Source organism: Pieris rapae, chromosome 13, assembly GCF_905147795.1.
Source record: "Pieris rapae chromosome 13, ilPieRapa1.1, whole genome shotgun sequence".
Lineage (NCBI taxonomy): Eukaryota > Metazoa > Arthropoda > Insecta > Lepidoptera > Pieridae > Pieris > Pieris rapae.
The window spans coordinates 2,784,771-2,811,653 of record NC_059521.1 but is presented as its reverse complement, the minus strand read 5'-3'; the positions used below and the strand labels follow the sequence as shown (position 1 = coordinate 2,811,653).

At 32.3% G+C, this 26,883-nt stretch overlaps 2 protein-coding genes across 2 annotated transcripts; both read left to right on the top strand.

Annotated features, from left to right (window-relative positions):
- Positions 1-1,019: 1,019 nt before the first annotated feature.
- LOC111003731 (transcription factor SOX-9) lies at positions 1,020-19,398 on the top strand. Its single transcript, XM_022274396.2, has 3 exons — positions 1,020-1,158; positions 14,619-14,765; positions 17,886-19,398. The coding sequence occupies exons 1-3, from the start codon at positions 1,055-1,057 to the stop codon at positions 18,268-18,270; spliced, it is 636 nt and encodes a 211-aa protein (XP_022130088.2). The 5' UTR covers positions 1,020-1,054; the 3' UTR covers positions 18,271-19,398.
- Positions 19,399-22,699: 3,301 nt separating this feature from the next.
- LOC111003750 (N-alpha-acetyltransferase 60) lies at positions 22,700-26,780 on the top strand. Its single transcript, XM_022274423.2, has 5 exons — positions 22,700-22,862; positions 23,067-23,172; positions 23,730-23,961; positions 24,159-24,330; positions 24,674-26,780. Exons 1-5 carry the CDS (start codon positions 22,846-22,848, stop codon positions 24,888-24,890), a joined length of 744 nt encoding a protein of 247 aa, XP_022130115.1. The 5' UTR covers positions 22,700-22,845; the 3' UTR covers positions 24,891-26,780.
- The last annotated feature ends 103 nt before the right edge of the window (positions 26,781-26,883 follow it).

The window sequence follows — 26,883 nt, the reverse complement described above, 5'->3', positions numbered from 1 at the left end:
ATTATTATGCAGAATATATAAGCATTCTCTAAGAAAAGCTATTTTGTATATGGATTAGAAATTTGTGTTACAGCGAGACCCCAGTAGGCCTATCTAGATCCGCTCTTGCGCAAAAATGTCTCTGCCCCAATTGTTGGACTAAAACTAACGGAATTTTATACTTTCAGGTAACAAGTAAACTTTTCGTGTCTACGATGGCATTCAATTTAGTTCCCAGGAAAGCTGACTTATAATAATTTTGCTAACTCATTTGCTGCATGATTGAACTTTATTGCAAAATCATGTAAGTTCCATGCTTTGAATAGAAATCTTTACTAATATTAGGAATACTTATAATTAAATTCAGCTTTTTCCTGTTTTTATTTCTGTAATTTTTAAAACTTTAATACAAACTAGTATTTGAAACATATATATTTAAAATATTGCTTCTAAATGAAAAAAACTTCTTCTACACGTTAGCTGCATTCTAATTGTAGTGTGTCGAAATTAGTGTCATATATATGCGCATACGCTGTGACGTCAGAGTGGCCGGCGCGCGCCAATGGCGAGGAAAGGCGGTGCTAATCAGTACCGCCCACTTAGCTTACGGAAAAACTTGGAAAACTTATTTATAGTTTTCTGTAAACATATATTTCTAGTATATAACTTATATTTATATTAAAACGTTCAGAATTAGATTATGCTGTTTTAATTTTAATTTAAATCCAAATATCTTATCTATCTTCTAAAAGTAAAATATAGCTAAAACAAATCCAGGCAAGAATGTCGATTTTACTCTAACAAACGCAACAGTTATTATTCTTAAAAATAAAGTTTAAACGAAGCATAATAAAACTAAAATAATAATACAATAAATAAATAAACTTACGATATTATATATAAATCAATCCAAAAATTAAAAACTAACACGATATGAAATCCATAACCCACGAAACAATTACGAGTAAACAGTCGGAAGCTAGAGCGAGCTTTAATACGTATACGCGGAGTATAAGGGGCTCTTTATTGTGAATGCGCGCGAGTGGATCACACGTACGGCACCGTTACTTGAGCCATGATGAGTTGGGCCGGTGAACAGCCCGCGTTGGAGATCAACGAGGCGGTCGGCAAACTGTTACAGTCCTTCAACTATGAAACTATCGTGCCACAACCTAACAAGTGAGTTTTTTCATACAGTGATTTAGTTTTAAAATTGTATAGGGATTATAGAAAAGTCTATATTTTTGATTTTGTAGGGTTAGACTTTGCTTTTCTTTAGCACTGTTAATTACTTAATTGTTAGGTTCGCGATTCGCCCGAGAATTGAAAACAGTATTTATTAATTTAAATTATCCCATAAATTACAGAATGACTTTAGCATTTTAGTTTTTAAAGTATTTAGATGCTTTAGCAAAATTTCAAGATTGGCACCATCTATTTTAATTCAATTATGTTATTGTATTTTCTTTGCTAGACGACTTGATTTACGAGCGACTGTTTGACAGGAGCAAACTTAAATAGGTTAAGAAGTATTGCCTAACTATAACAAATTAAAATATTTTAATTAATTAGTTAACTTTAGAAAACCAATAGAGAAATTGTTACATTACCTTATTACGATTTACAAAATATTATTTACGATTGTGACGGTGTAAAATAATGTATGATGTTTCTATCATTCATTTTATTCAGCCTTAAAAATATAACGTGTACAAGTTACAAGTATTTTTAAATAGTTCGTAATCCATACATTAATGTAATGTAAAAACTAAAGGCGCGATATAAAATATATTTTCGTTGTATTATTAAGTAAGAAATAGTAATGTAGGCTTGCAATGCCGAAAGTATATATAACGTTTTATTAGACTATATCGTATATTTAAACTTACACAAACAATGGAATATACAATTTTCTTAACCTACTTAATAAAAAAAAAGAAAATTAAAACAAATATAAAAAATTTGGTTCCTGTGGCAGTGTAATTTTAACGCTGGCATCATTTCCTCGCTGTATTGTTATGCTTATTCGTTGAGCGATGAAGTCAATTTTGTTATTATACTTATATTATACAAATATAAGTATAATTCCGATTCCAGTAACAAAAACATACATGTTCATATCTGCACGCACGCAGTATAATTTTATATGACAATGCATTTAAGATCATTTGCTTATCTAGAAAGTGCGCACTGACATTCGCAATACGACAATAAAGCTTTTAATTATTGCGTTTGGTTCTCAAGTGCTTGGCTTCAAGTACACAATACTTAATTTATATGAACAGTAGTTATTCTATTTTTAGTTATTTTCTCATGTTTTTGTTTGCAGCGGCTTAGAATAAATAAATTGAAATATTCGTAAATACTTACTTGTAAATTTACGAAAAAGAGTGGCGGAGAATTTATTGCCAGTTCTCGTCGTTGCGTCCTTGATTTGAGAACTGGCAGTAAATGTAAAATTAGAAACATTCAATGTTTATTTCTTTATTGACGCTCATAAGTGTACCTTCATTGTGTGAAATCGTTAGGATTTAAAACATATTTCTGATTTAAAGTATGGTTTGGTCAAATGACCAACAGTTCAGAGGCGCGGCATCTAAAACTAACGATCCATCTTTCAAAATACTTAGTCATGATTTGATTACCAAAGTTTTCTAGGATATGGCTTTATAACAGGGATATTATTATAGAGGAATTCAAAACGAAGCTTGTTCAAAGATCTAAGCATTGGCACAATAGCGCCTATAATATGTAAAAATTATAATGGTAAGATCCTTACTCGTCAAGCACACTTAAACTTAAAATAACCGTACAGACAGCCGATTTCGCGAAACATACATAAACCATATAGCTTATGTAGAAATTTAACATCAAAATGATTATTGTTGATGTAAAGCTTTATAAAAATACTCTGTCAAACATTTCTCTTATTGCACAATTTATTTTTAAGAAAAGATAAACTAAAGCAAAACCTTACTTATTTATAAACAATAAACAAACTATTAAAAACTATTCATTTTGTCTGGGAAACATATTTTTTAGACCAAAAAGTCGTCCATTGTGTAGAATAAACATTGTAGAACGATAAGAATGGGAGGAGTTTCTACGAATTGACTTTAGGTATGTACTCGTACGGAGAATTACGACAATAATATACGCTGATAATATTGTAGGTACCTAATATTAAGCCTATTATATTCTTCTTCTCTTCATAAGTAGCGGCACTGGATTTTTACTCTGTGACCCAAAAAGTTTAAAATGACTCCAACATCAAATTTACGCATCTTTATTTTTTATACTTAATACAAAAAGGCTCAATTAACGAAAGAACCAAATTTATAGAAAATAATTAATACCTATTTCGGCTGTGCTGTGTGATGGTGGGAAAGTGTACCTATGTGTTGTGGTGTATGTGGGGTGTGTTCATGGTGCAGATGATTTAACGCTATGGATAGATATTCTTAATACTGCTTCCATATTCCGCGATTGGAACCTACAAATCATGATTTAAATATTGGTCGTTGTATATCCGGTCATTATATTGTATTAAATGTAGAAATATGTGAATAAATATTCTTATTTAATAACCGGCTAACATCATCATAGATAGTAAACAAATATGAGGTTTTACGTAATCCAGTAACAAATAAAAATACACCATATGTCAGTGTAAGCGTAATGCCTGTCTGCGAAACTCAACCCTGAAGTTGTACGTTCGAAGCTGCACCTAGCAACGATGGAATCAAACACTGAAAGAAAACATCGTGATGAAATGTCATGTCTAGGCATATCAAATAGGAGTATAATGCAGACAATCCTCAATTCACTCTTGGCAGACAAGGAGTTCTGATTATGATATGTTCTGATGGTGTCAGATGGTGCCAAAATCCAAAACATTGGTAACGATGCTTGGATAAATAACATTCCTGGAATTTTAGTAAGAGGCGTAGATGACATGTAATAAAACCTACTCGCCTATTTATGATCAATTAATTCTATCTTTGGCTACATGTTTAGGTAAGTTATGTAAGCTGTAGGAATACGAAATAAAAAAGTATTTTTTTCCATTAATACTTACAGATACCAAAATGACTCCAAACGTTATTACATACAACAAATTAGTATTGGCCTGTTGACAGCTATGATAGTTACATGACCCGGGGTCATCGGTACTTCATAAAAGTAGCACCGCCTGTAATTGAAATGCTTCTAATCGCTTATCAGCTCCTTGTTCATTAATTCCCTATCTTATGACTCATTTGTGACAATTATTTTAAAAGATGTCTCTTCTAATTACAAAAATCTATAAATATTAATAATGCTTAGGGTAGCAGTAATAGTTTCGGGTTGATAGAGTTTTAATTAAATATAATTTAGTTCAGAGTGTTTAAGTCACGTTATTATTAGGAAGTTTAAAAGAATATAACACAATAACGAGAAAATAAGAATGAAGAAGAAATTAATAAATAGAAGAAATAATAAAAACCAAAAACCATCAGAGCTTCAGATTTCTGTATCTAACATGATCGTTTGTTTTTCTTATACTCGATTATCTATTTGTTTCTAAGCAATGCCGGTTTCTTCACGATGTTTCCCTTCACCCTACGGGTGAGTGGTAAATACATAGACTGTAGGTCCATTGGTGTAATGGTAGCAGGATAAACCTACGAGCGCATGAGATGTGACTCGCACCCTCAAGCCACTAGCCACTGCTAAATATATATATTTATATAAATAAAAAAATAAATATTAATAATTAATCGGCAAGCCGGTTGATGCTAAGGGCTGCCACAGTTTTACGCATTCAATGAAGGCCAGCTACTCTTCGCAAATCATCTTCCCATCCTTTCATTTGTCTTCCTCGTTTTCTTTTGTCATTGCGAGAAGCCATTCCACTTTCTTCGTCCATTTATCTTTATCTTCTCTCAAAATGTGTCCTGTTTAATTCCAATCTTTTACTAGAAAAACGGCATTTCTAAACTTTGTCATGTCCTTTATATCTTCTAGTTTTGTCTTTAAAACATCGATTTCAGTAATATTTATTCTTGTTTACATCCGTAAATGCAACTTATTTAAATGTTAACCAAGACTCACTTATTCACTTATAAGTAAAGATTTAACTCCTTGAGTAGGTTATTAGGGTGTCTCGCGGTCGTCTTTATCATCTTCCTGTTAGGTTTCGATTTGTTTCCGCATGGGGCGATAGCGCTCCCCAAGCTCTGTGCAAACATTCCCATTGTGGGGTGCTTATCTTGTCGAGGGACGTCACAGAAATAATATAACTTTAACTATAATTTAAGATCTAATGAATTTCATACAAATGTAATGCACCAAAGGGCACACATAATTTGCACACAAATTACCTACTGACTTTCACTTGTCGAATTGTCAATTTCCAATGTATTACTAATACGGCTGATATTTTTTTTGTACACAAATTACTGAATTTCGCTTGTCGAATTGTCAATCTCCAATGTATTACTGATACGGCTGATAATATTACTTATGGCTTTATTCTCTCTGTCTACTCAGAGACATTGCCTCTCCATTCTACAAAGTGTACTATGGAAAGTGTTCTGAAGAGTTTTGTTTGATCTCTCCTGCCTCGTTTCATTTAGCCGTTTTAAATCAAAATTTCATCCGAATTACCGTACTGGCTGATAGTCCACGGTCCGCTTCGATTCCTGGTGGGAGTCTTTCCTGGGAGATACGACTAAATGTTACAATAAAGCATATTCCTTCCTCCAAGACCGGAATCACAACCTCTAAAATATGCGGTGGGATGACTGCCTTTTTGCAGGTCACAAAGGCTGGTCTCATCCCTTGAAAAAAATAATGCATTAGCTTACTTAATACGGCGTTAGATATCTTCAAAGTCGGATTAAAACTTAGCAAACTTCAATAAGCTTTCTACTAATGAAAGTATAATTAAAACAAAACCATACAACTAAATAACATTCAATTGTTTTTAATTTAAATATTCACCATGCAATTTATAACTATGAATTAAGTTTAATCGCAAGGGCATTGACAGAGATTAAAATATATCCTATAGACAAAAATCGAATCGAAAACCTTTCACCATATGAATACTAATATTTGATGTAAGGATGCGTCATTAATAGGAAATACAAAGCACTCGGCTAGATTAAGATTTCCTCGCCCACACCGGTGTAAGCAAACACGGCAGATTTGAACCTACCTTGTAAGTGGGGGCGCAAACACGTTCACAGGTGCCGACGCGACCTCCGAACGGAGGGTGCTTTTGGCATTCCCGTTATTTTACAACTCTGCTTATATTTCACGTACATGTTTAATATTGTATATGGTAAAATATGTGTAAAATCATTATTTTTATTCGTGGTAGTTTTGCAAGGCGTGAAAGACAATCCGCGCATGCTCTATTTATAGAAGAAAACGAATATACCGCGTCATTCCTTTTTATGTAATGCACCTACAGATGTTGATATTATTTGTAGAATCTTCTTTGGTACGTTTGAGTATATATTTAAAATATTACGTTTAACTAACAGCTCTATTATGAGAATATCCGAAATGAAAAGAAATATTCCAGTTTTCTTTTGTATTGCATGGTATTTGTAAATAAATAGTAAAGATTCGTTATTCAGTTTGTTATTAATAAAATTGATATTCTATTTTTTTGTTTTTCTTTAGATTAAGGTTCTATATATAAATATATTTTTTTATAGCTTTTGGTTATGCAGTTCTTGCACTCTTCATTTTTATTTTTTAGTTCATTTCTTGCTATCGCTTGAATCGCTTATTAGCGATAAGGCCGCCTGTTGTATCCCTTATAATTTTTATGTATACTGGTTTTTGTGTTTCTTTTCTAAGTATAAGTGTGAATAAATAAAAATATATAAATCAGCCTTAAAAAATATCAAATATGGTACATATTTGTATATCATATACTCTTATAAAAACATGGATACAATTTCGGAGTATTTCCAATATGTTGTACATTCCAGCTCCGTTTCCAACATGAATGGAATAATCCAAAACTTCTCAGTTTTAGAGCGGTTCGATGCGTATCAAATATTGACAGAGTGTAATCTAGTGGTGCGGCGTATGTGTGTGGTTAGCGGAGCGTCGGTAATGCGCTCGGTTAGCACATATGCTCTTCATTACCGCATACCTACTTATTTGGTATACCTCTCGCTAAACGTTATTCGCGATGCGCTATTTAAGAGTTTCAGTACACTTGATATGGTGATCTAAGGCATATATGTTGCCAGAATTTTTAAGAGCTATGAAATTGCCTAGCTCAATATGAGAGTTCGTAATCTGATTGATCTTAGATCACTTATAAATCAATGTGGCATGGGACGTAATTATTACTGTGTCTGTAAGTAATTAATTAAAGTCCCATTACCACACAATGGGACTTCTAACAAAAGCTTTCAAACATTTCAGTCAAAAGTGTAGTATTTTAGATACATTAATACGTAACCATAAGATAATTATTGCTCGAAATAAATCTCCAGTTTAACTTGACAAAATAAGATTAAAAATAAATCATTTACATTTTATACATCAGTTTTAAATTAACAAAGTAATAATAGAACGAAAAGTGTTTAACAAACTGAACAACATACATATTATCTTATTTGCATTGAAAGGGACAAGACACTGATAAGGAAAAAACGTTTAGGTTTCTGAAGGTTACGTGATTGTTCTTACAATTTATTGCAATTTTCAATAGACACTACAAGTTACACTATAACAATGCTGCGTGTGCGGTGAACTTAAGTATGTGTACAAATACATACGAAAGCTCTCAGCGCTATGATTTCGAAATTTCGAATCAGTAGAATTATAATTAAATTATCCCATAGGAATAGAAACAAGTGCACAATAGTGTTAAATTGAATATTTAATGTTGAATATGTTTGTGACTGGAATAGACAAATATTTAAATTATTTAATAGTACATTTTATTTATCAGTTTGTTACCAAGAAATATTTTTTTAGCTCTTAGATGCATGCAAAGACAATTGATAATTGTCTTTGAGAGATTGAATTTAATAACAGCTCTGCAACCTTGGAGTGCTGGTTCTACTCTGTTTTACATAAGGTACCATAAACAAGCATATAAAAACATTCCAATACTCAAGTAGTAAAGTAGACTGTAGACACAGATGCGTTCCCATGTTAGCATAACTTAGCTATCAACTTATCATGCTACTGTCCGGGCTATCAATGACGTATATACTCCTGAAGATAGCTACATATACTCGTAGCTTCATTTGTTTTTTCTGATATTGCTTGGGTGAGCAGAGTTTCCCTAGAGTTTCACGAGAAAAAGTACATGCCTTCCCAAAAAGTCAGCGACGTGTGTCAGGCACAGAAGACTTGCTTCCCGATTACCATAAAACAAATCATAAAAAGGATACAGAAATCTGGGACCAAGGTGATTTTTGGTCGGGATATTTAATGCGAGAGCAGTTACCCTGAAACAATGACATAAATAAAATAAATCAGTGGCGCTACAACCTCTTTAGATCCTGGCCTCAGATTTCTGAATCTGTTTCATGATCATTTTTAAATGTAATAGGCAAGTAGGTGTTCAGCTTCCAGTGCCTGACACACGTCGTCGACTTTTTTGGGTCTAAGACATGTCGGTTTCCTCACGATGTTTTCCTTCACCGTTCGAGCAAATGTTAAATGCGCACATAGAAAGAAATTCCATTGGTGCACAGCCGGGGATCGAACATACGACCTCAAGTATGAGAGTCGCACGCTGAAGCCACTAGGCCAACACTGCTCTTGAAACAATGATATGGATGTGTGTATTTACATACACGTTATTCTGAATAGATTACCAAATAATTGTTGCGTAATAGTTTAATATTTCTCGTAGGCAGTGTACATTATCGAATTTCATAGCAATAAAATAGGTACATCAAGAATCATTATAAAGATTTGTGTAGCTGTATTTATGATTCACAAATAAAATAACAAAGAGTACAATAAGAGCGATTTTTTTATCAAATAAAAATAGCTACAGACGATGATTGATGATCTATGAAATGTGATCTTTGTAGATCATATTTCTGAGGATGATCCGCTAAGATTGTATGAGCTGACTAAATAAGCTATACTCCATATGTTTTTATATATATTTGTTGTTCAATTTATGTAAAAGTAATTTGTATTAGATTAAAAATATTTGATTAGATACTAGATTTTTACTTAATTTTTTTTATTGTAGTGTTAATATTCATAGATTTGTTATCATAATTTAGTCTATGGCAACTCAACGCTTAGTGTGAAATTAGTTAAATTTAGGAGAGAAATTGTTTTTTGAGGTATGCAGTAAACGATCAAAACCTCCGTCATTGAGAGTACATTTTCTATTATTGATGTAAGAATTCAACTGACAATTTAATTTTATCTCTTTCTCTCCGTCTCTGTCTACCGAACAGCAACGTCACTGTTGCTGTAATATTTTTTTTTACATGGTACTTTTTAATTTAAAATGTTATGCACATAATTAAAATTCATTCTGTTGTTGATCAAGCCCATAATCACTATGCAAACGAAGCCACAAAGTAAGTCGCAAAGTAATCCATATCTACACGTGTGAAAAATTAACCCCAACATTGATAACAGAGAAAGTAAATACATTCCTTCACACGATTTTCTACCCTTCATTCCCAAGGTATCCAGGTGGCCGTGGTCAAGTATATGATAAGCCACTCGAAAAGGCTACTGTCGTGTTTTACAGCACCATTAATTGTTTTATGGCCGTCAAATCGGCTGTAAAGATAAATGTGGGGGATGTTTATTTCAAGACGCTGACAGAATAAAACATCTGCTTCGACATGTCAATTGTCAATTTCATATAGTTTTGGTAACAACTTAAAAAAATAATCTTGGTTGAAACCAATATTACAAATCTAAATCGTCGATTATCGCAGCCTATTACATATAAACTATTTTAACATCTGTAATTTCTTTTCAGAACATGAATTTTTTAGGTAATTTAAGCTAAGATTATGCGTTTTAAGTAGTTTTAAATACATTTTAGCCTCGTTTTTGCCATACTAAAGAAATTATTTCTATATAAAATATTATAGCATGGTCACAAACCGTATCTTAAATCTCCGTTTTATAGAAAAAATACTTATTTATTTATTAGACAACAAAACAGATACATCTTTAGAATAAAAATAAAGTTAAAAATAAATCATAAAATAAACACATTGGATGTATCCACAATAGGTTTCAGTAATATAACAATATGATACAAACAAAAAAAAAACATGACACATATACATGGAAGAGTTAGGACATTAACTGTCGTTTTTTTTTTAATAAAGCAGTAGAGGAGTGCGAAAAAGGATCGATGTTTTTGACAGAATCTAAAGAAGAACACATCCTGTGGAGAGGCTCGCGGTACCCAATGTTGGTTCTGGGAGTCGGAAGGTTAAAAATTCTGTGTGAGCGTAGAGACCTGGCAGGAACATTAAATGTTATTAGTTCAAGAATATCTGTACCTACATCTACACTACTAGAAATACAAATACCACTACTTACTATAAATACAAATTTGAACAATGTTGATAAACACAAACATGATACATATTATTTAAATGCTCTTTGCACGCGTGAAGTTGTTAACCCACTATGGTAGATTTTGTTGCGTTCGCAAATTTAGTGCTGAGGCAGGGAGTTGCAGAAATAGTGTGGGCGGATCGTCACAGATGACAGCTATCTCTGTTCTTTATGACTTCCTCAGCCAACGGCCGCCCGGCGCATGCGCAATAACCAAATTAAATATACATTACACGAAAATAGTGGCATTCCGAATACGTATTTTGGAAATCGTTTTTGGTACGTTCGTTCGCAGATTTATGTAAAACTTAGTCATATTAAACAATTTAATTATTTTTTATCGTTTAATTTTTGTTAATAATAATGTTTTTCAATTACAAAAATATAGAATGAAATACATCCAGCCATTAAGTAAATAACTTGCCTTGTAAAGAGCGAGTTACCATCACATAAACATACCACACACACACACCAACAAAAGTTTTAGAATAAAAAAAAAATATTCTCAATTATTTAAATAAGCACATTCTTATAAATAAAATATCTGAGAAGAGACTCTTTGTTACGTCACATTTCAAAATACACGTACTTTGTTTCACCTATAAGAAATTTGATTTACGAATTACCTATAGCAAGTATAAACATATATGTAACATTAACAGCTCAGATTACCTCGCCTACTTAAACAATAACATCGACCTAAAAATATAACCGAAAATATGACACGTTCCAATATAAATAATATATTGCTACAGTTAATATTTCATTGTTTACCGGTTGCCTAGTTTACATAGAGGAACGAGGTAGATTTTGGCTCCCACTAGACGTTCTGTATTGTAATTCTTTATGTACTAATAAAAATCTTATGGAAAATTTCTACATTTGAGTATAAGGTAGCTAATCTTAGGACTACTACGATTTCGTAAATCATTTAATCAGTGATAGCTTTTTTTTATTTTTATAGAACAGGGGGCAAACGACAGGAGGCTCACCTGATGTTAAGTGATACCGGCGCCCATGGACACTCTCAATGCCGGAGGGCTCGCGAGTGCGTTGCCGGGCTTTTAAGAATTGGTAGCTTCATTATTCCTTAAAGATATTCACAGTTATCAACATCACAAGTCGTCTTCGCTTGTTGTCTAAATACTAGAAGAAAATTCATTTGAGTCTGGATTTTTTTTAAAGATTTTAATGATGTTGCTTTGTTTAAAATACTATATACAATGGAATCGATAGACTATCAAATGTAGGAGTCGTAGCGTTGATGAATATTATAGTTATTAAAAATATGTTCCTAATCTATACGTTTCCTTGATGTACATGCGAACATTTTGCGAAAGGCCAAAGACAATATAGATGGTTGGTATGGCTTCAGATCTCCAAATTGTCTATGGTATAGAAAGTCATCAACGGATCAGTCAGAATCACGGACAATAGATCTAAATACATTGCCTTCACCACGTTTAATATGGCCAAGCTTCGTGCCGTGACTTAAATTAAGTATTATTTATCAATAGTTCTTCAGCAAATGTTACATATGTTATAAATTTAAAATAATTCCTAGATGTTACGTCAAAATCAAATACTACATCTGCCCCCGATTTGCGTTTGAGTCATGTGTTGGCTCACAACTACGAGTGTTATGACCGTGAAATATTTAGCCGTAAATCACAATTTCGGGCTATAAAACTTTTTGTCATGACGTACAGTAATGGGTTTAAGCCATTTGTAATTAACATCAATTCGTGTATAGAAAATCAAAAAATGTGATATAAAGTCAAAGTCAAAATTCATTTATTTATATAGGTAACATAAAAAAAAAAAAGAAATATTAAATGCTTCTAATTTTACATTTACTGCCAGTTCTCAAATCAAGGGCGTAGAACGAAAGAGAAGAACTGGCAATAAACTCTCCGCCACTCTTTATATTCGCCAAGTTTTTAAAACCTACCTATTTTGGTTACCAACATCTTAAACTCAGGGCCCTTGTATGTATATAATTTTTGGTCCATTCCCTAACTTATGTAACCCACTTTTTTATGCGTATGTTTTTGTAAAAGAGTAAATAAATAAATAGATAATTTGTGGTAAACATCTAATACCCCATTGGGGACAACTCCCCTTTCGGATTGCTTACTGGGGGAACGAGTTATCTCTGTTTTCTTAAATGTACCTAATATTAAATTGGCAGTGGAAGCATGTTATTAATATAGGAATCGTTTTAGCTGTAAATCTTTGCGAAAATTAAAGACCAGAATTCATCGATTGAAATATATTCACAGTTTAATCTTTAGTTATGATTTTTTTTTTAATTTTTAATTGCCTCTGAACTCTAAACAGCTCTACATTTCACAACATGGTATTTACCTTGCCATCTGCCAAAGTCTTTACTTCCCGTCTTAAGTTATGCTAGAAATAACATATTTATGTATTAATAACAATTAATTATAGTTAGGAGACCGATGAGCTAGCAGCTACCTCGGACAAAGAATCAATCTAGCTATAGGCGGAACGCTGCCAGTATCTCCGGAATCTTGCTTAAAGGGATTCCTTTTAATAATATAATAACATATATAAAATATAATAATATATTTTATTTATGTTATTTTATGGTTAGTTAGTGTTTTTCATATTTAGTTGATATTTAATACTAAAGATGACACTAATACAAATATTTAATTTTAATTGCCGATTCCTGCTAATCACCACTAGTGTCACGACTAATCATTATACGCAGCTAGAAAACAGATGGTGCCGCGTGGTGGGTGTCGCCAATGTCCCTGGAACTAGAAGATTTATGGCTTGTTTTCGCTTGCGTTGATTCTTCGGTACATGCATCAAAATATGTTTGAGTTGTAAAAATATAGGCGTCTATTGCTTAAGACAAGTGTTTTAAACACGGACGAAAATTTGTAAGTGGGACAACTAAAATATAAGAGCAGTGTTAGCCTAGTGGCCAATATTAACATTTGCTCGAACGGTGAAGGAAAACATCGTGAGGAAACCGACATGTCTTAGACCTAAAAAGTCGACGACTTGTATCAGGCACAGGAGACTGATTACCTACTTGCCTATTAGATTTAAAAAATGATCACGAAACAGATTCAGAAATCTGAGGCCAAGACCTAAAGATTTTTGTCAACTAAAATAGGTTTGATGACAAAACTATTGCAAATCATATAGCAGCAATAGTGCAATTCGTTTGCAAGCTTATACATTAGACAATGTGTGGGTAATATGCGTACAAAAGAAATAATTACTGTTGACGTAATCACCAAATAAGAAAATCAACCCCCGCCTTCCCCCTCTACTGCTTACGTAATACTTGAACGGCCCCCATCTGATAAATTACGTTTTCACCAGATGAGATAGAAAAGCGGATACTCTAGGTAACGGTGCAAAGGACTTGGTCTAAGTTTGTTTTTATAAATAAGCGGGTAAATAAAATAACTTTTAATTAATATGAAATTCAATAAGTAGTTATAATGAAGAACATGTTTCCCAATACGTTCTGACTAATAAACAAGGAAGCCGCCATTCGGCGAAATCTGTAATTATTACTTCGAGTGATCCGTTAGAACTTATTGACGTGTCAGCGTTTGAAAAAGTATAATTTATCGTATAGGAAACCCGAACGGCACTACAAAATAAAAAAGTAATAAAATTCTCTTATTTTACGAGCGTAAAATGTCTTGGGGCTGCCTCTCGGTGTTTAGTATATACATGTTCACTGTTTACGTTAGTACATAAATGTTCTCGTAATTTATTTCGTTTATGGGCCACACTTGAAGGGTTTTCGACAATTATCGCCGAACGTCGAACCAATTTGTGTTTTGTCAAAGCGACGCCGTCAAGTGTTTGCCTCTTGATTAACTTTTGTGGCACGCGTTTTAAAAGTTATAGGTATAGCTATATCAATAGTTAAACGTCTAAATACTTGCCTGTTAGATTTAAAAATGATCATGAAACAGATTGAGAAATCTGAGGCCTAGACCTAAAAAGGTTGTACCGCCAGATATATTTTATTAATAGATGAACTAATTAAAGATATTTTGTTTCAGAGGTGGAGGTTGTATTCGACGGCCACACGTCAAACGTCCTATGAATGCCTTCATGGTGTTCGCACAAGCCATGCGCAAGCGCCTATCAGAACAGAGGCCGTCTTTACACAACGCCGAACTTAGCAAATCACTTGGATCTATGTGGAAGTTAGTATATTTATATCACGCAAAAACTATGGCTCAATTTATATACGACTTTGTACTATAAAAGCTATTTTTTTTTTCATTCCAATTACCACTACAAAAGTTAATTATCTATTGAACATAAATTATTCTTCTCTTCGCTTTTTCTCTAGATCTTTCAACCCTTATAAAATGTCATATTTGTCTATTTGAAAATTCTTCAGAACTATAACAGAAAGTTTACCACATTGCATAAACAATGTATGTACCTAGTAGCCGGAAACCAAAACTTTTTATTGCGCCTTTTGATTAAGCAAATATAAGAAATTTTAAAATACATATGTATGAATGAATGTATATTATTATTTTTAATGAAATTTTTTTTCGGATCCGAGTGGTCCGCATACAGCATACGGGTGCCGAATACTCGAATCCTATGAGAGCTAGGGATAGCAATGGTTTAGAAAAAAATAACGGGACGCTCGCACGGATCCGAGAAAAGAGTGTAGGAGTAGTAGTGGTTAAAAAAATATCGTTTGTAAGTTTACAAACAAAAATAACGTATGCAAGGCTCACGACCTCATATGGAGTACCTACTTCCGAGTATACCCTTCCCTGAAGATATCACACTCCAATATGAGTATTCATGGGCTGTGATGACTGTCCTTTTTGGGCCTTGCATTGCCTAGGCTCGTTTGCCCCTATCCTAAAAAAAATACCTAATATTTTGTGTTATTAAAGATACATATAGGTTTAAATTCGAGTTAAAACTTAACAAGCTTCAATTTAAAAAAAAACAATAAATTGTTTTTAATCGCACAGTTATGGTCTTAAAAAAAGCAAAAAATAACTTAAAGGATTTTAGGGGGAAATCCGCGCATGTACAATTATCAACTAACGTGCTCACAGAAAATATATATTCGTCAGCAGTAACGTCTTCATTTTGCTACAGTTATATCTAAGCCCTAATGGCACGATCATTTGCCCTTATTAAAGCTAATTCTAAAATTGAAAAGAAATGCAAGCAATGGGCCGCGCGCGTGCGGCGTCCAACCGTGAAACGTGCATCGATTGTTTACTCATTAAAATGCTATCACCGCTAACATTGTGATAAGATCTTTAACTGTCCCGAATTTACGAGACCACTAATGATCTGTGTTTATAGTTATACTTTTAAAGAATTTTTATAATGCTTAATTTGCTTTAAACAAGCAAAAATGCTTGTTTTAAAATGGGTGCTATTTTGTATTTGCTATGCAGGCTTTGTTTTTAAATGTATCCTTGTACGGACGATAAAGCAAGGATTCCAAACTCGGTCGAGTAATTTCGATGTTAAAATCAAACCTATTTCATAACATCTCCTTTTGATATAACAAGATTATTGAGAACTTTTCTTATGAATTGCTACTGTTCTGAACGATGAATTCGTTTTAATATTCGATTTATCAATTTTTAAGTATTTCTATACTTAAATAAATAAATGGTAAAACTTGCTGAGTTTCTTGGCCGTTCTTCTTAGAACAGTCCTGGAGTAGTTTTGCTCTTTCGCGAATTTTGCAAATAATCTTGACATTCATAAGCATGCCCTGAGACGCATCTAAACTGAATAAACGTATTTTCTTTGATTATTATTATGTAAGTTAAGAATATTATAAATACTCTATATATGTGTGAAAGAATATTATAATTACTATATATGGGATGTAAATGTATGAGACCTTAGGGAGTACTAAACTTAGTATGAATCAACAGTACATTGTTTTGGTAAAGATCAAGGTAAGTTTAAGCGTCTATATTTGTCGGTCCCCAATACTGGTTGTAGTCAGTACTCTTTCGTCCACCTACAAATACAAAATAAATAATATCCTAGAGGATTTACTATCTAAATAGATAATTTTATAAATCAATGCTAATTTTACGAACCTGCCACGGGCCACCCGCGATGTTACCTTCAACATTGACATGCCGCCATCTTTGCGACTCACGGAAATAAACGCGGTCAAAATAAAAATGCTTATTGAACCGTTATCTAATATACTCGCATTCTTCTTATTAGAATATATTGAGATGCACTACATTAATATCGCTGAAAAGGTAGCAGGCGTTACGCCCTCAATAGAGAACCGATGTGAAACTAGCAACTCCCAACTTTTGAGGAAAATAGGTTAACCATGCGAGATATTGCCCGACTCTATACGATTGGCTTCCTCCCTATCGTCTTTTAAATCCCTTCTATATAAACATTTCCTAACCTTATCATATCCTGATCAATCGTGACCTGTATAATTCTTGTATCTCCTCTTCTTTTGTATTACATCGCTATTAGCTATTCATGAATCCTTAAGATTAGATTTTTAGTTTTAGTTAGTTATTAATATTCTATTTTTTTTTTGTTTTTCTCTTGATTATTTCACTCATTATTTTCATTTATTTTTTTCTTTTCTTACTAGGGTTCCTGGAAGAGATTGCTCATTTTTTTGCATTTTTATGTATTGTGTTATTTGTGTTTCTTTGCAACGAAGTGTGAATAAATAAATAAATATTCAAGTTAAAATCATTGTTACACCAGAACCACATAACCATTTATAGGCATGATCAGTTTCCTTTGAAACATGTCGTCAATTTTCATTTTAAAATGAGATCTCCGTTTTCCTATTCTAATTTCTTGGGTGACGTTTGCGCACACATTTATCTAAATATACAAATTGGTGCTGAACAAAAAGCTAAACTAACATTGGTGCTCGTTTTTACACCCACAATTAAATGAATAACATATTTGTTAAGTATATATGTGAAGTCTTTATGTATGTATTATGTATTAGGTAAGTATGTGAGGTCACGACTCGCAACACTTGTGGTTTGACCGGAGTAGATGGCATCTGGAACCGTTCAGTGTTATCGGCAGCCACTGATCCCTCTTACCACTTAATCATTCTTTTCCCTCGCATATGTAGTATGTCAAGGTTTTATCTGTTTTGAAACTTGTTTAATATAAATGCACGGCGAGACTCTGCATATTTTTTTCTATTTGTTAAATGAATCAAGAAAAAGAGAAGTTAAAAAAAAACTTAAAAAAAAAACAATTCTATTTATGAGAAAATAACATTCTTAAATTCTAGCATTTAATATAATACATCTTTTCAGAAGTCTAAGCGAAGAAGAGAAGATGCCATTCATAAAAGAAGCGGAAAAACTACGAAACAAACACAAAAAAGATCACCCGGAATACAAGTATCAGCCGCGCCGCCGGAAACCGCCCCCCACTTCCGCCCGTTTCAAAAGAGAGCCTTCGCCTGACAGGACCCAAATCGACTTTTCTAGAATCGAAATGGACGGCGCACTTTTGGCAGATGGACCACCAGATGGAGCTGAATTAGACCAATATCTAAAACCCGCGCCGATGCCTGAGTACCACGAGATGCAACCGCGATACACCCACACGTTAACACACGTTCCTCCCCTCTACACCCCCGTACCTCACTTACACCCCCCTTGCCCCGAATGGCACAATTATCCAGGACATCCATAATAATAGGATGTTAAGTTAATATAACGTATAAAATTTGTATCCATGTGATATAGAAATTCAGAGGATTTTTTAAACTGCAACAAAAAATCAAAACGAAATTTTATACACATCAAATGGGATTGTAACTTTAACAGAAACTTATAATATACATAATTAATACTGAGGCGGTTTAAAACAAAAAAAATATTGTGATTTAAACCGAAAATAGGTCACAACGCAAAAGACTTTACTGGTACTGTTTTTTTTGTCAACATATGGGTATTTGATGCGTCGTCACGCACGTGCGTAATCGTAAGTAAATATTAGTTTTAAAATCTCCTATTAATGATAAAGTTTAGTAAAAGTAAGATAACCTAATTTTTATTTTATTCGTGTTCGAACTTCCGGAAGCCCCCAACGAGGCATGGGAAAGCTCACATCTGAATATTTATTTACTTACGAACTTGAAATTATTGTATAAAACCACCTCCACGAACACGTCTGCCAAACTTAGAATATTTTTTTTATTATTCACGTTTGGGAGCTACATTCACTAAATAGTCGTTAAAATGTTTATACATAATTATATTCATGATAATTTCTCTTTTGTTATTCATTACTCATTTGTTTTTGATCCTTAATTATTCCATTTTCAAATATTTCTGTTATCTTAAGCATAAATCATAAGTTTGTAAATATTTTAGTATATGTACATTAGTGATACATATGTATTCTGTAGTTACGTAGATACATTATTATCTCCAAAGTAAATTAGATTCCATTATTATAGTGTACTAAAAGATTGCGCAACACTTCACATTCACACGAAAATTAAGATTTTCCTACCTATCACGTGTGTATATGTTAATTATGTTTCGAATCTTCATTGGTATGTTAAAATTACATATTCATATACCAATGCATACTCTAAACAAAGGTTATTTGAAAATACCCTTGTTCCTAAATTTAAAGTCTAGCCATGTATGTCGACTAAATTATTCTTATTACACTGATTTAATAATAATGTTAAGATGTGTTAGCAACTCATTGTTTAAAATTGTCTAAAGCACTAACAGGCTAAAGCAATGAAATCAGTGGTTAAGATTTTATAAATAAGGCTGTTAGTATTTAATAATTATATAAGATATCTATCGGAACGTCAGCAACGAATTAAATTAACTGAAAGCTTTTCCTCTTGGTCTCATGTTTCTGCTGGCGTACCGCAGGGTGGTATCCTCTCTCCTCTTCTCTTTTCGCTCTTTATAAATTCTATTACTAATCAACTTTCTTCCAACTCTCATCTTTATGCTGATGATCTTCAAATTTACAACCAGTCTACTTTTGATGAATTGCCGGCTGCTATTCTGACGGCAAACTTTGATTTAGACAAAGTTGTGAAATGGAGTAAATCGTATGGTCTTCAGATAAACCCTTATAAGAGCCAGTCTATTATCATCGGAAGTGCATCGTATATAATGAGAATAAATTGGTCAACTTTACCCCAGATTACTATAGATAGTACGGTTGTTCCGTTTTGCTCCACTGTTAGGAATTTGGGCATTACTTTGGATAAAACCCTGTCTTGGCAGCCCCAAATAAATGAACTGAGCAGGAGGATTTTTTCTTCTTCCCACGCACTTAATAGGTTACGCAATTTTTTGCCTATCTCAACTAAAATTTCTCTTGCTCACTCTCTTTTACTTTCTATTCTTGATTATGCTGATGTATGTTATCCTGATTTAACTGAGTTGCAGCTTGATAAGTTAGAGCGCTTACAAAATGTTTGCATCAGATTCATTTTTGGACTCCGTAAATTTGACCATATTTCGGAGTTCCGAAGAAAGCTCAATTGGCTACCCATTCGATTGCGGCGTAAGATGCGCATTTTACAACTTCTCTTTAATATTCTTTTTAATCCCAAAACCCCTAGTTACTTAAAGCAAAATTTTATTTTCCTCTCCGGCGGCAGTTTTGACTTACGTTCCTTAGACAACCTAATTCTTGAAACTCCTACGCATAAAACTGAATTCTATCACTCCTCCTTTACTGTGCAGAGTATCCTGCTATGGAATTCCCTACCAATCGATATTAGACGAGCGCAATCTTTAAATGTATTTAAAAAGCTTCTTTTTGATCATTTTCTTTCTACCTCGTAATTAGTTCTGCTTATATATATTTATTTTTATAGGTTAACCTTTTTATTTGCTTTTAAATTTTTGTCTATAATTATTTTTATTTATTATTATTGCTATTTTTTCTTTGATTCTGTTTTATTATATTCAATTAGTTATAGTAACGCATGTTCTAAGTTTAAGTTTTTAGTTTTTTTGTTTTTTTGTTGCTTTTGTTAATTGATTTTTTTTGTACTCTACCCTCTGATGGTTTTTCTTTAACGTTGTGTTTCTCATTAGGGTTGCCTGGAAGAAATCGCTTGTAAGCGATAAGGCCGCCCTTTGCCTTATATCTTTTGTTACTGTTTTTTTTTATTTTTTATTTTTTTGTTATGTGTGTTTTTGTATAAGGCAATAAAGGATTAATAAATAAATAAATAAATAAGATAATCGGCTTGATAAGCGATTGTGATTATGAAGATAATACCAATTAAATAAAACATTGATAAAGTGTACTGTTAAACATTATTATATACAGGATTTGAAAAATAAATACCTTATCTAAAAGAAAACCCGTTTATTTTTTAACTAAAGTAATAATAACATTTATTAAATACCAACATTGTTTTTAATGCGCAGATGTTACACAGAACAGAAGAGAATTCGTATCGGTAATAGCACAGATTAAAAATATTTTTAAAAAAGTAACATCATCTTTGAGACGTTCTCGGAACCAAGGATATCATGGCCTCGATGATACCACGACCTCTGACTTCCGGCGGATCGTGCCCCCACAAAGCCTCCCTTGTTCATGTTATCACTTTTCGCTAATGAGACATATTATATCTGAGAAATATATGTGATGTCCACCGATTGATAAGTGTCTTAGGATCTTTGTTTACTAATCTTTATTGATTTCACCCTCAACCTGAGTAGAAAGAAGTCTCTATACCAAAATGATAAAATACTAATTATACTTATTATACAATTATCACAAATAAATAAATTGATACTACTTTTTACCGTCAGTGTGTATATATATATTATATATAATTAATCGTTTTATCGTAGTCCAATACAAGCTAATGAAATATTTTGTCCTACAGCATATAAAAAATAGGTAGGTATACCTTTTTTGATATAGTTGGCTTATGCTAATCAATAAATTATATATAGTGCACACTAGATATTATTTTCGTATTATTAAAGTTACTTAAAACGTTATAAATTTCGTATAAAATCGTATTAGGAATAATAAAGAACCACTTTATTCTAGCTTGGGTAGTGGAGACAAAAAATCTAAGAGATCGAAAAGAAAAAATAAAGGTCGCTGTTATGAATTTGTAATCGAGCGATGGAGATATTAAGATTGAGTGCAAATGGTGCGCGCGGCGCGTGCGCCGATCCCAAAGCTCACATTACAGAGGTTCCGCCGACATCCTATACGCAACTTTTTGCCAGCACATGAGATATTAATTATTAGGGCGGATAGTTTAACGCTCTATTTTATTTTTGTGGAATTGGTAGACGTTTTGACTGTAATATGTTAGTTTACAAAGAATTATATGTATGAAGTTACCTTTTTAGGACACATTTATTTCAATTTGATCGTAAATTTGAAAGCCGACAGTTAAGAATTCTGGCCAGGGTTTTCTTAAACATCCTACCTCATGCAATATAAAGTGTTACATCCTAAAGGTAGAATATTTTATTATTTGTTTCCCAAAGAAATCTTTGTACTTTATAATTTCTAATGATCTGTTGTGATTCCGATAAGACTGGAATCTGCCGTTTAAGACTGTCAAATATAACAATAAGCAGTGGGTATGGCACAGCATCAGTAATTTACCATGTGGCTAAGTGTTTGAACTCAAGTGGCGAGCGACAGTTCGTGTGAAAGTGAAGCTACCGGACACCAACGTAAGTCGAAACCAATGCGTCTGGGGAGCATCGCTAAGAAATCAATTCCAAATAAGTAGCAACATGTGTACGTTTGTATTGCGTTGCATTTGAAATTCGAGGTCATTGAATTAACGATAAAACATATACATTTATTACATGCAAATTCGATCTTCAATTTTTATGTAGAATGTACACAGTTTAAATTAAACAGGTGCAATATATAATAAAATATTTATTGTTCTTTCCTAGTTTTAACACCGTATAAAGTACATGTAGTAAGTTACAAACTCAGCAGATGAATTCATAATTTATTTAGCTAAATACTCTGTGAATAAAAAGGAGTGTCACTGCCACTACAGCTTTCAGAGTTCAAAATGACGTTCTTAAGAATGAAGGAGGAGTATGTCTATGTCAATTGTCATTGTTTATTCTTTCGAATTGCGAGATCAACTTACCGTAGTTGAAACAAAATATTATTTTCAAAATTATGTTTGATTATAATAAATCGAATGGGATAGTTCCAATACCATAGAATTAGACTTCTATAAATTTTAAATGTGACTATTAATGGCCAATGTAACGAATGGCTGGATTCAGCTGGTGAGACATTATTTTTCCGTATCATTTTATTATCAAGTTCCAATAACTGGCTGCGACTCGGGAACAATTTAGGGTTTTAATTGATTCGTACTTGTAATTAGAACACATTGGTATAAAGCTTACAGTCATCCATGAAGACACGTCTATCATGAAATAGGTATGGATTGTTTATAATTAAAATTTACAAACAGTATTATTTTATAGGTATTTGTCTGAAGGCTTCCAAGTAATAATTGAGAAGTCTAGAGAAGAAAAATGCTCATTAAAAGATGTACAATTGCGTTTTCTGTGCCCTGATGATTTAGAAGAGGTATGTGTTTTAAAGATTTTTTTTGAATTCAACATATCTTTTTTTGTGTTACTAATTAAAAGAGAATTAAAAAAAAAACATATGTGCAATTCACACATGGTAGAAGTGAAACCTTCAAAAACATTTTTTTTATTATTAATCATATATAAATTAATCATTTTCCATTATCTAAATGTGTGTGTTCTTTTAAAACAGTATATTTTAATGATAAATTTTAATTTATAAGTTTAATATAAATTTTTAATTTGGGAAAAACTAAAACATCGAAAGTTTGAAATTCGATCAAATGAAAAAGCGGCAGTAAAGAGAGGCTGTATAATGCCTGCTATCTCATTTTCTCCCACGTTAAATCATATGATGAATTGATGTTTCTGTCTCTCTTTACCGCTGCATCCGGTTTGAAATCACGACGATTCGAAAGAAGTTTATCTATCTCATTTTCTCCCACGTTAAATCATATGAATTAATGTTTCTGTCTCTTTTTACTGTCGCTTTTTCGTTGCATCCGGTTTGAAATCACAACGATTCTAAAGAAGTTTCACTTCAAAAAATTTCAGGTAAGAGCACTATGCAGAGAATGGTTTCCAATAGAATATCCACAATCTTGGTACGAGGATATAACATCATCTGAGAAATTTTTTGCTCTAGCAGCTGTATATAAGAGTCAAATTATTGGTCTCATAGTTGCTGAGATAAAGCCATATCTCAAGTTAAATGCCGAAGATAGAGGAATACTATCCAGGTGGTTCGCCTCCAAAGATACCCTTGTAGCGTACATACTATCATTAGGTAATGTAACTGTTTCTTTTTAACTATAAATTTATTTGCCCCTCAAATTTGGAGGTTCATTTGAATACATAACATCAATTGACTTCAATTCATAATTTTGACAATAGTGGGACATTTGCTAAAGATAACTAATCTTCTCTACTGTATAACTTAATATTTTTTGAAATGGTTATAGACAATACAGGCATATTTTGCAGGTGTAGTGCGTTCCTACCGGCGTTCAGGTGTGGCCACATTACTGCTAGATGTATTCTTGAATCATCTAGCAGGCCCAGTGTCTCAGCCTCCACATGAGCATCGTGTTAAAGCAATTTTTTTACATGTCCTTACTACTAATAAAGAAGCAATACTGTTCTATGAGAAAAAACGGTAAGTATCCTAAATACTCTAACATTGCTAGTCCGTCCATTGGAAATCCCTTAAAAAAATTTCAAATATTTGCCATCATTACACACATATAATGTACATATATGTCTTTTTTACTTCTCAAAAGCTGATTTTAAAAATAATTGGGCTGTTTGTAGTTATACTTGAGTGAAATAAAAAAGCATGGACATGATTTTTAATTTAAAGACAACACACAATAACATGCTCGTCTTGTGGACAACATACATACACAATTTTTACAATACTAGATATTCCCTAAGATTTATTGTTTTAATTCATATTTACTTGCAACAATATGATCAGATTAATTAATTTATCATTTCAGATTTCACCTACACTCATTTCTTCCCTACTACTATTCCATAAAAGGTAGATGTAAAGATGGATTTACTTATGTGTACTATGTTAATGGTGGACACGCTCCATGGGGCCTCTATGACTATTTCAAATATGTTGCCAGAGCTGCTCTGAGAGGTGGTGGACTTTACCCTTGGATATGGGGAAAATTTCGTACAGCGCTAACTATAGCATGGCACAGATAACCAGTGAGTGACATTTTAAAACATAGACAATTAAAAATGTTTTTTAATGACAGCAAACAGATATTAGATATAGACAAACTTATGCTTGTCTTCCAAGTTTTACTATACAGTGACTAAATTTATTAAAACTTTATTGCCTTTGCCTTATTCTACTTAAAGTTTCAGTATAATTCATTTGTTTTCAATATATACATAATGGCTGTGTACTCTTGCCAGAAAACTGGGCAGAGACAAATTCAAACAGAACAAAGACAATTATTATAAGATGACTGGTATGTAAGAATTTAGTATCCATATAAATTTAAAAAGTATAATTTAAGAAGGTTTTTGTTGTGACTGTACTAAGGTCACTAAACAATGCTATTGTACTTGAAAAGTTTTTCATTTATAATAGAGGCTAATTATATAATAAATTGTAGAAAAGGTTATGCAAACATTTTCTTTATTCTCATTAAACACTGAGTTAAACACAAACCTAAATACAGATATACTTTTTTAAGAATCATAGTATAAATTAACAACATAGATGATTAATATATAAATTTTCAGCTGTTTTGAAAATTTTTATCACACCATTTTTTTATTATTAACTAAAAATATAAGAAGCAAATTATACCCCTATATCCAATATTTTTCTTCATTTTATTTTCGCGCTTGTGTTATTTCTATTACATCATCATACAACATCAATTATGTTTAAGAAAGGAAGTTGCATAGGAAATTGCAGCTGTACTTGTATATATATTGAAGTATGGAACGCAATAAATTATTATTGTAAGACGTCAATACATAATTTTTTGTTCCATCTATGAAAAATGTAATAAACATTATTAATATTAAAAGCGAGGTACCTGGTCGTTCTGGTATTTTTTTAGTCTATTGTAATGTAAGAATTGGCACTTAATTGTGACGTCAGCCATTTTATGTGATTAATTAATTTTATTATCTTAATAAATTAAATTTAAATTATCCGTTTACGTAATATATAGTAGGTTATTTTATTATTGATATGGTTGAAGTGTTATCTAGAACGTAATACGTAATTTTGGACCCTTTGAATTTTTATTCATATCCAGAACGCAGTTAGTAACACGAAATCGAAAGTATGGATTAATTCACTGCCAGAGATATGAGCTGTATTTAAATATAAGCAGTCTAATGAAACCTCATTGAATAACTTTAAGAAAAAAAATCTAGTCTGGCTGGAATTATGTAAAAAACAAGATTATAAAGTTTTATCTATTCGAATTTTATTTTTTTATTAAAATTATCATCTACAGCACGTCTTTTCGATTTAATTGTAACATTTGTAATATAGAAACTACTTAGTACGTATTGAGTATAAAAGGCGTGGCATGAAATGTTGAATGTCCCTGTGTGTTCACATTAGGTAAATTTGTACCGAGGAGTGCATTATTAAATGTTAAAATATGCAACACAGTAACATGGCGAAGTAAATATTTTCTGTATTGCTTTTAAGTCAAGAATGATACAATTCAAATTTGGAATAAGTAATTGACATAGATGGATTATTTTGTATATAAATTAGTACATAGATACTGACTATAGAAGTAATTCCTAACAGAGAGTATCCTAAGTTTATTTTTACCTGTTTTTCGCTGTATTAACTATTAACGTAATATTTTATTTAAATTTAGAATTTTGTCCGATTTTAATTGACATACCAAAGTCTGTATGTATTTCATTAATAGATTTATATGTAAGGAATGGTTATTGACAATTATAGTATTATTTGTACGTGTTTATTTGTGATACGCTAAAAGTCAAAATTATTTATGTCGCGCAATTGAATCATCATCACTGATGTTGAGAAAAGTATTGTTAAATTAATATTTAATTTCTTTAATGTAAAATAAATATCATTGTTAACTGTTTCTTTAATTTTATCATCGCCCATCTACAAGAGAACAAATTAAATAATTCATTATTAAGAACATTATTTTAAAATATATCTCCATTTTTTATAAGATTC

Coding starts and splice junctions, on each gene's coding strand:
- LOC111003750 (XM_022274423.2), top strand. Junction 23,173..23,729: donor GCCCTGATGATTTAGAAGAG/GTATGTGTTTTA, acceptor AAAAAATTTCAG/GTAAGAGCACTATGCAGAGA. Junction 23,962..24,158: donor AGCGTACATACTATCATTAG/GTAATGTAACTG, acceptor CATATTTTGCAG/GTGTAGTGCGTTCCTACCGG.
- LOC111003731 (XM_022274396.2), top strand. CDS start 1,055: ATGATGAGTTGGGCCGGTGAACAGCCCGCGTTGGAGATCAACGAGGCG. Junction 1,159..14,618: donor ATCGTGCCACAACCTAACAA/GTGAGTTTTTTC, acceptor ATTTTGTTTCAG/AGGTGGAGGTTGTATTCGAC. Junction 14,766..17,885: donor TCACTTGGATCTATGTGGAA/GTTAGTATATTT, acceptor ACATCTTTTCAG/AAGTCTAAGCGAAGAAGAGA.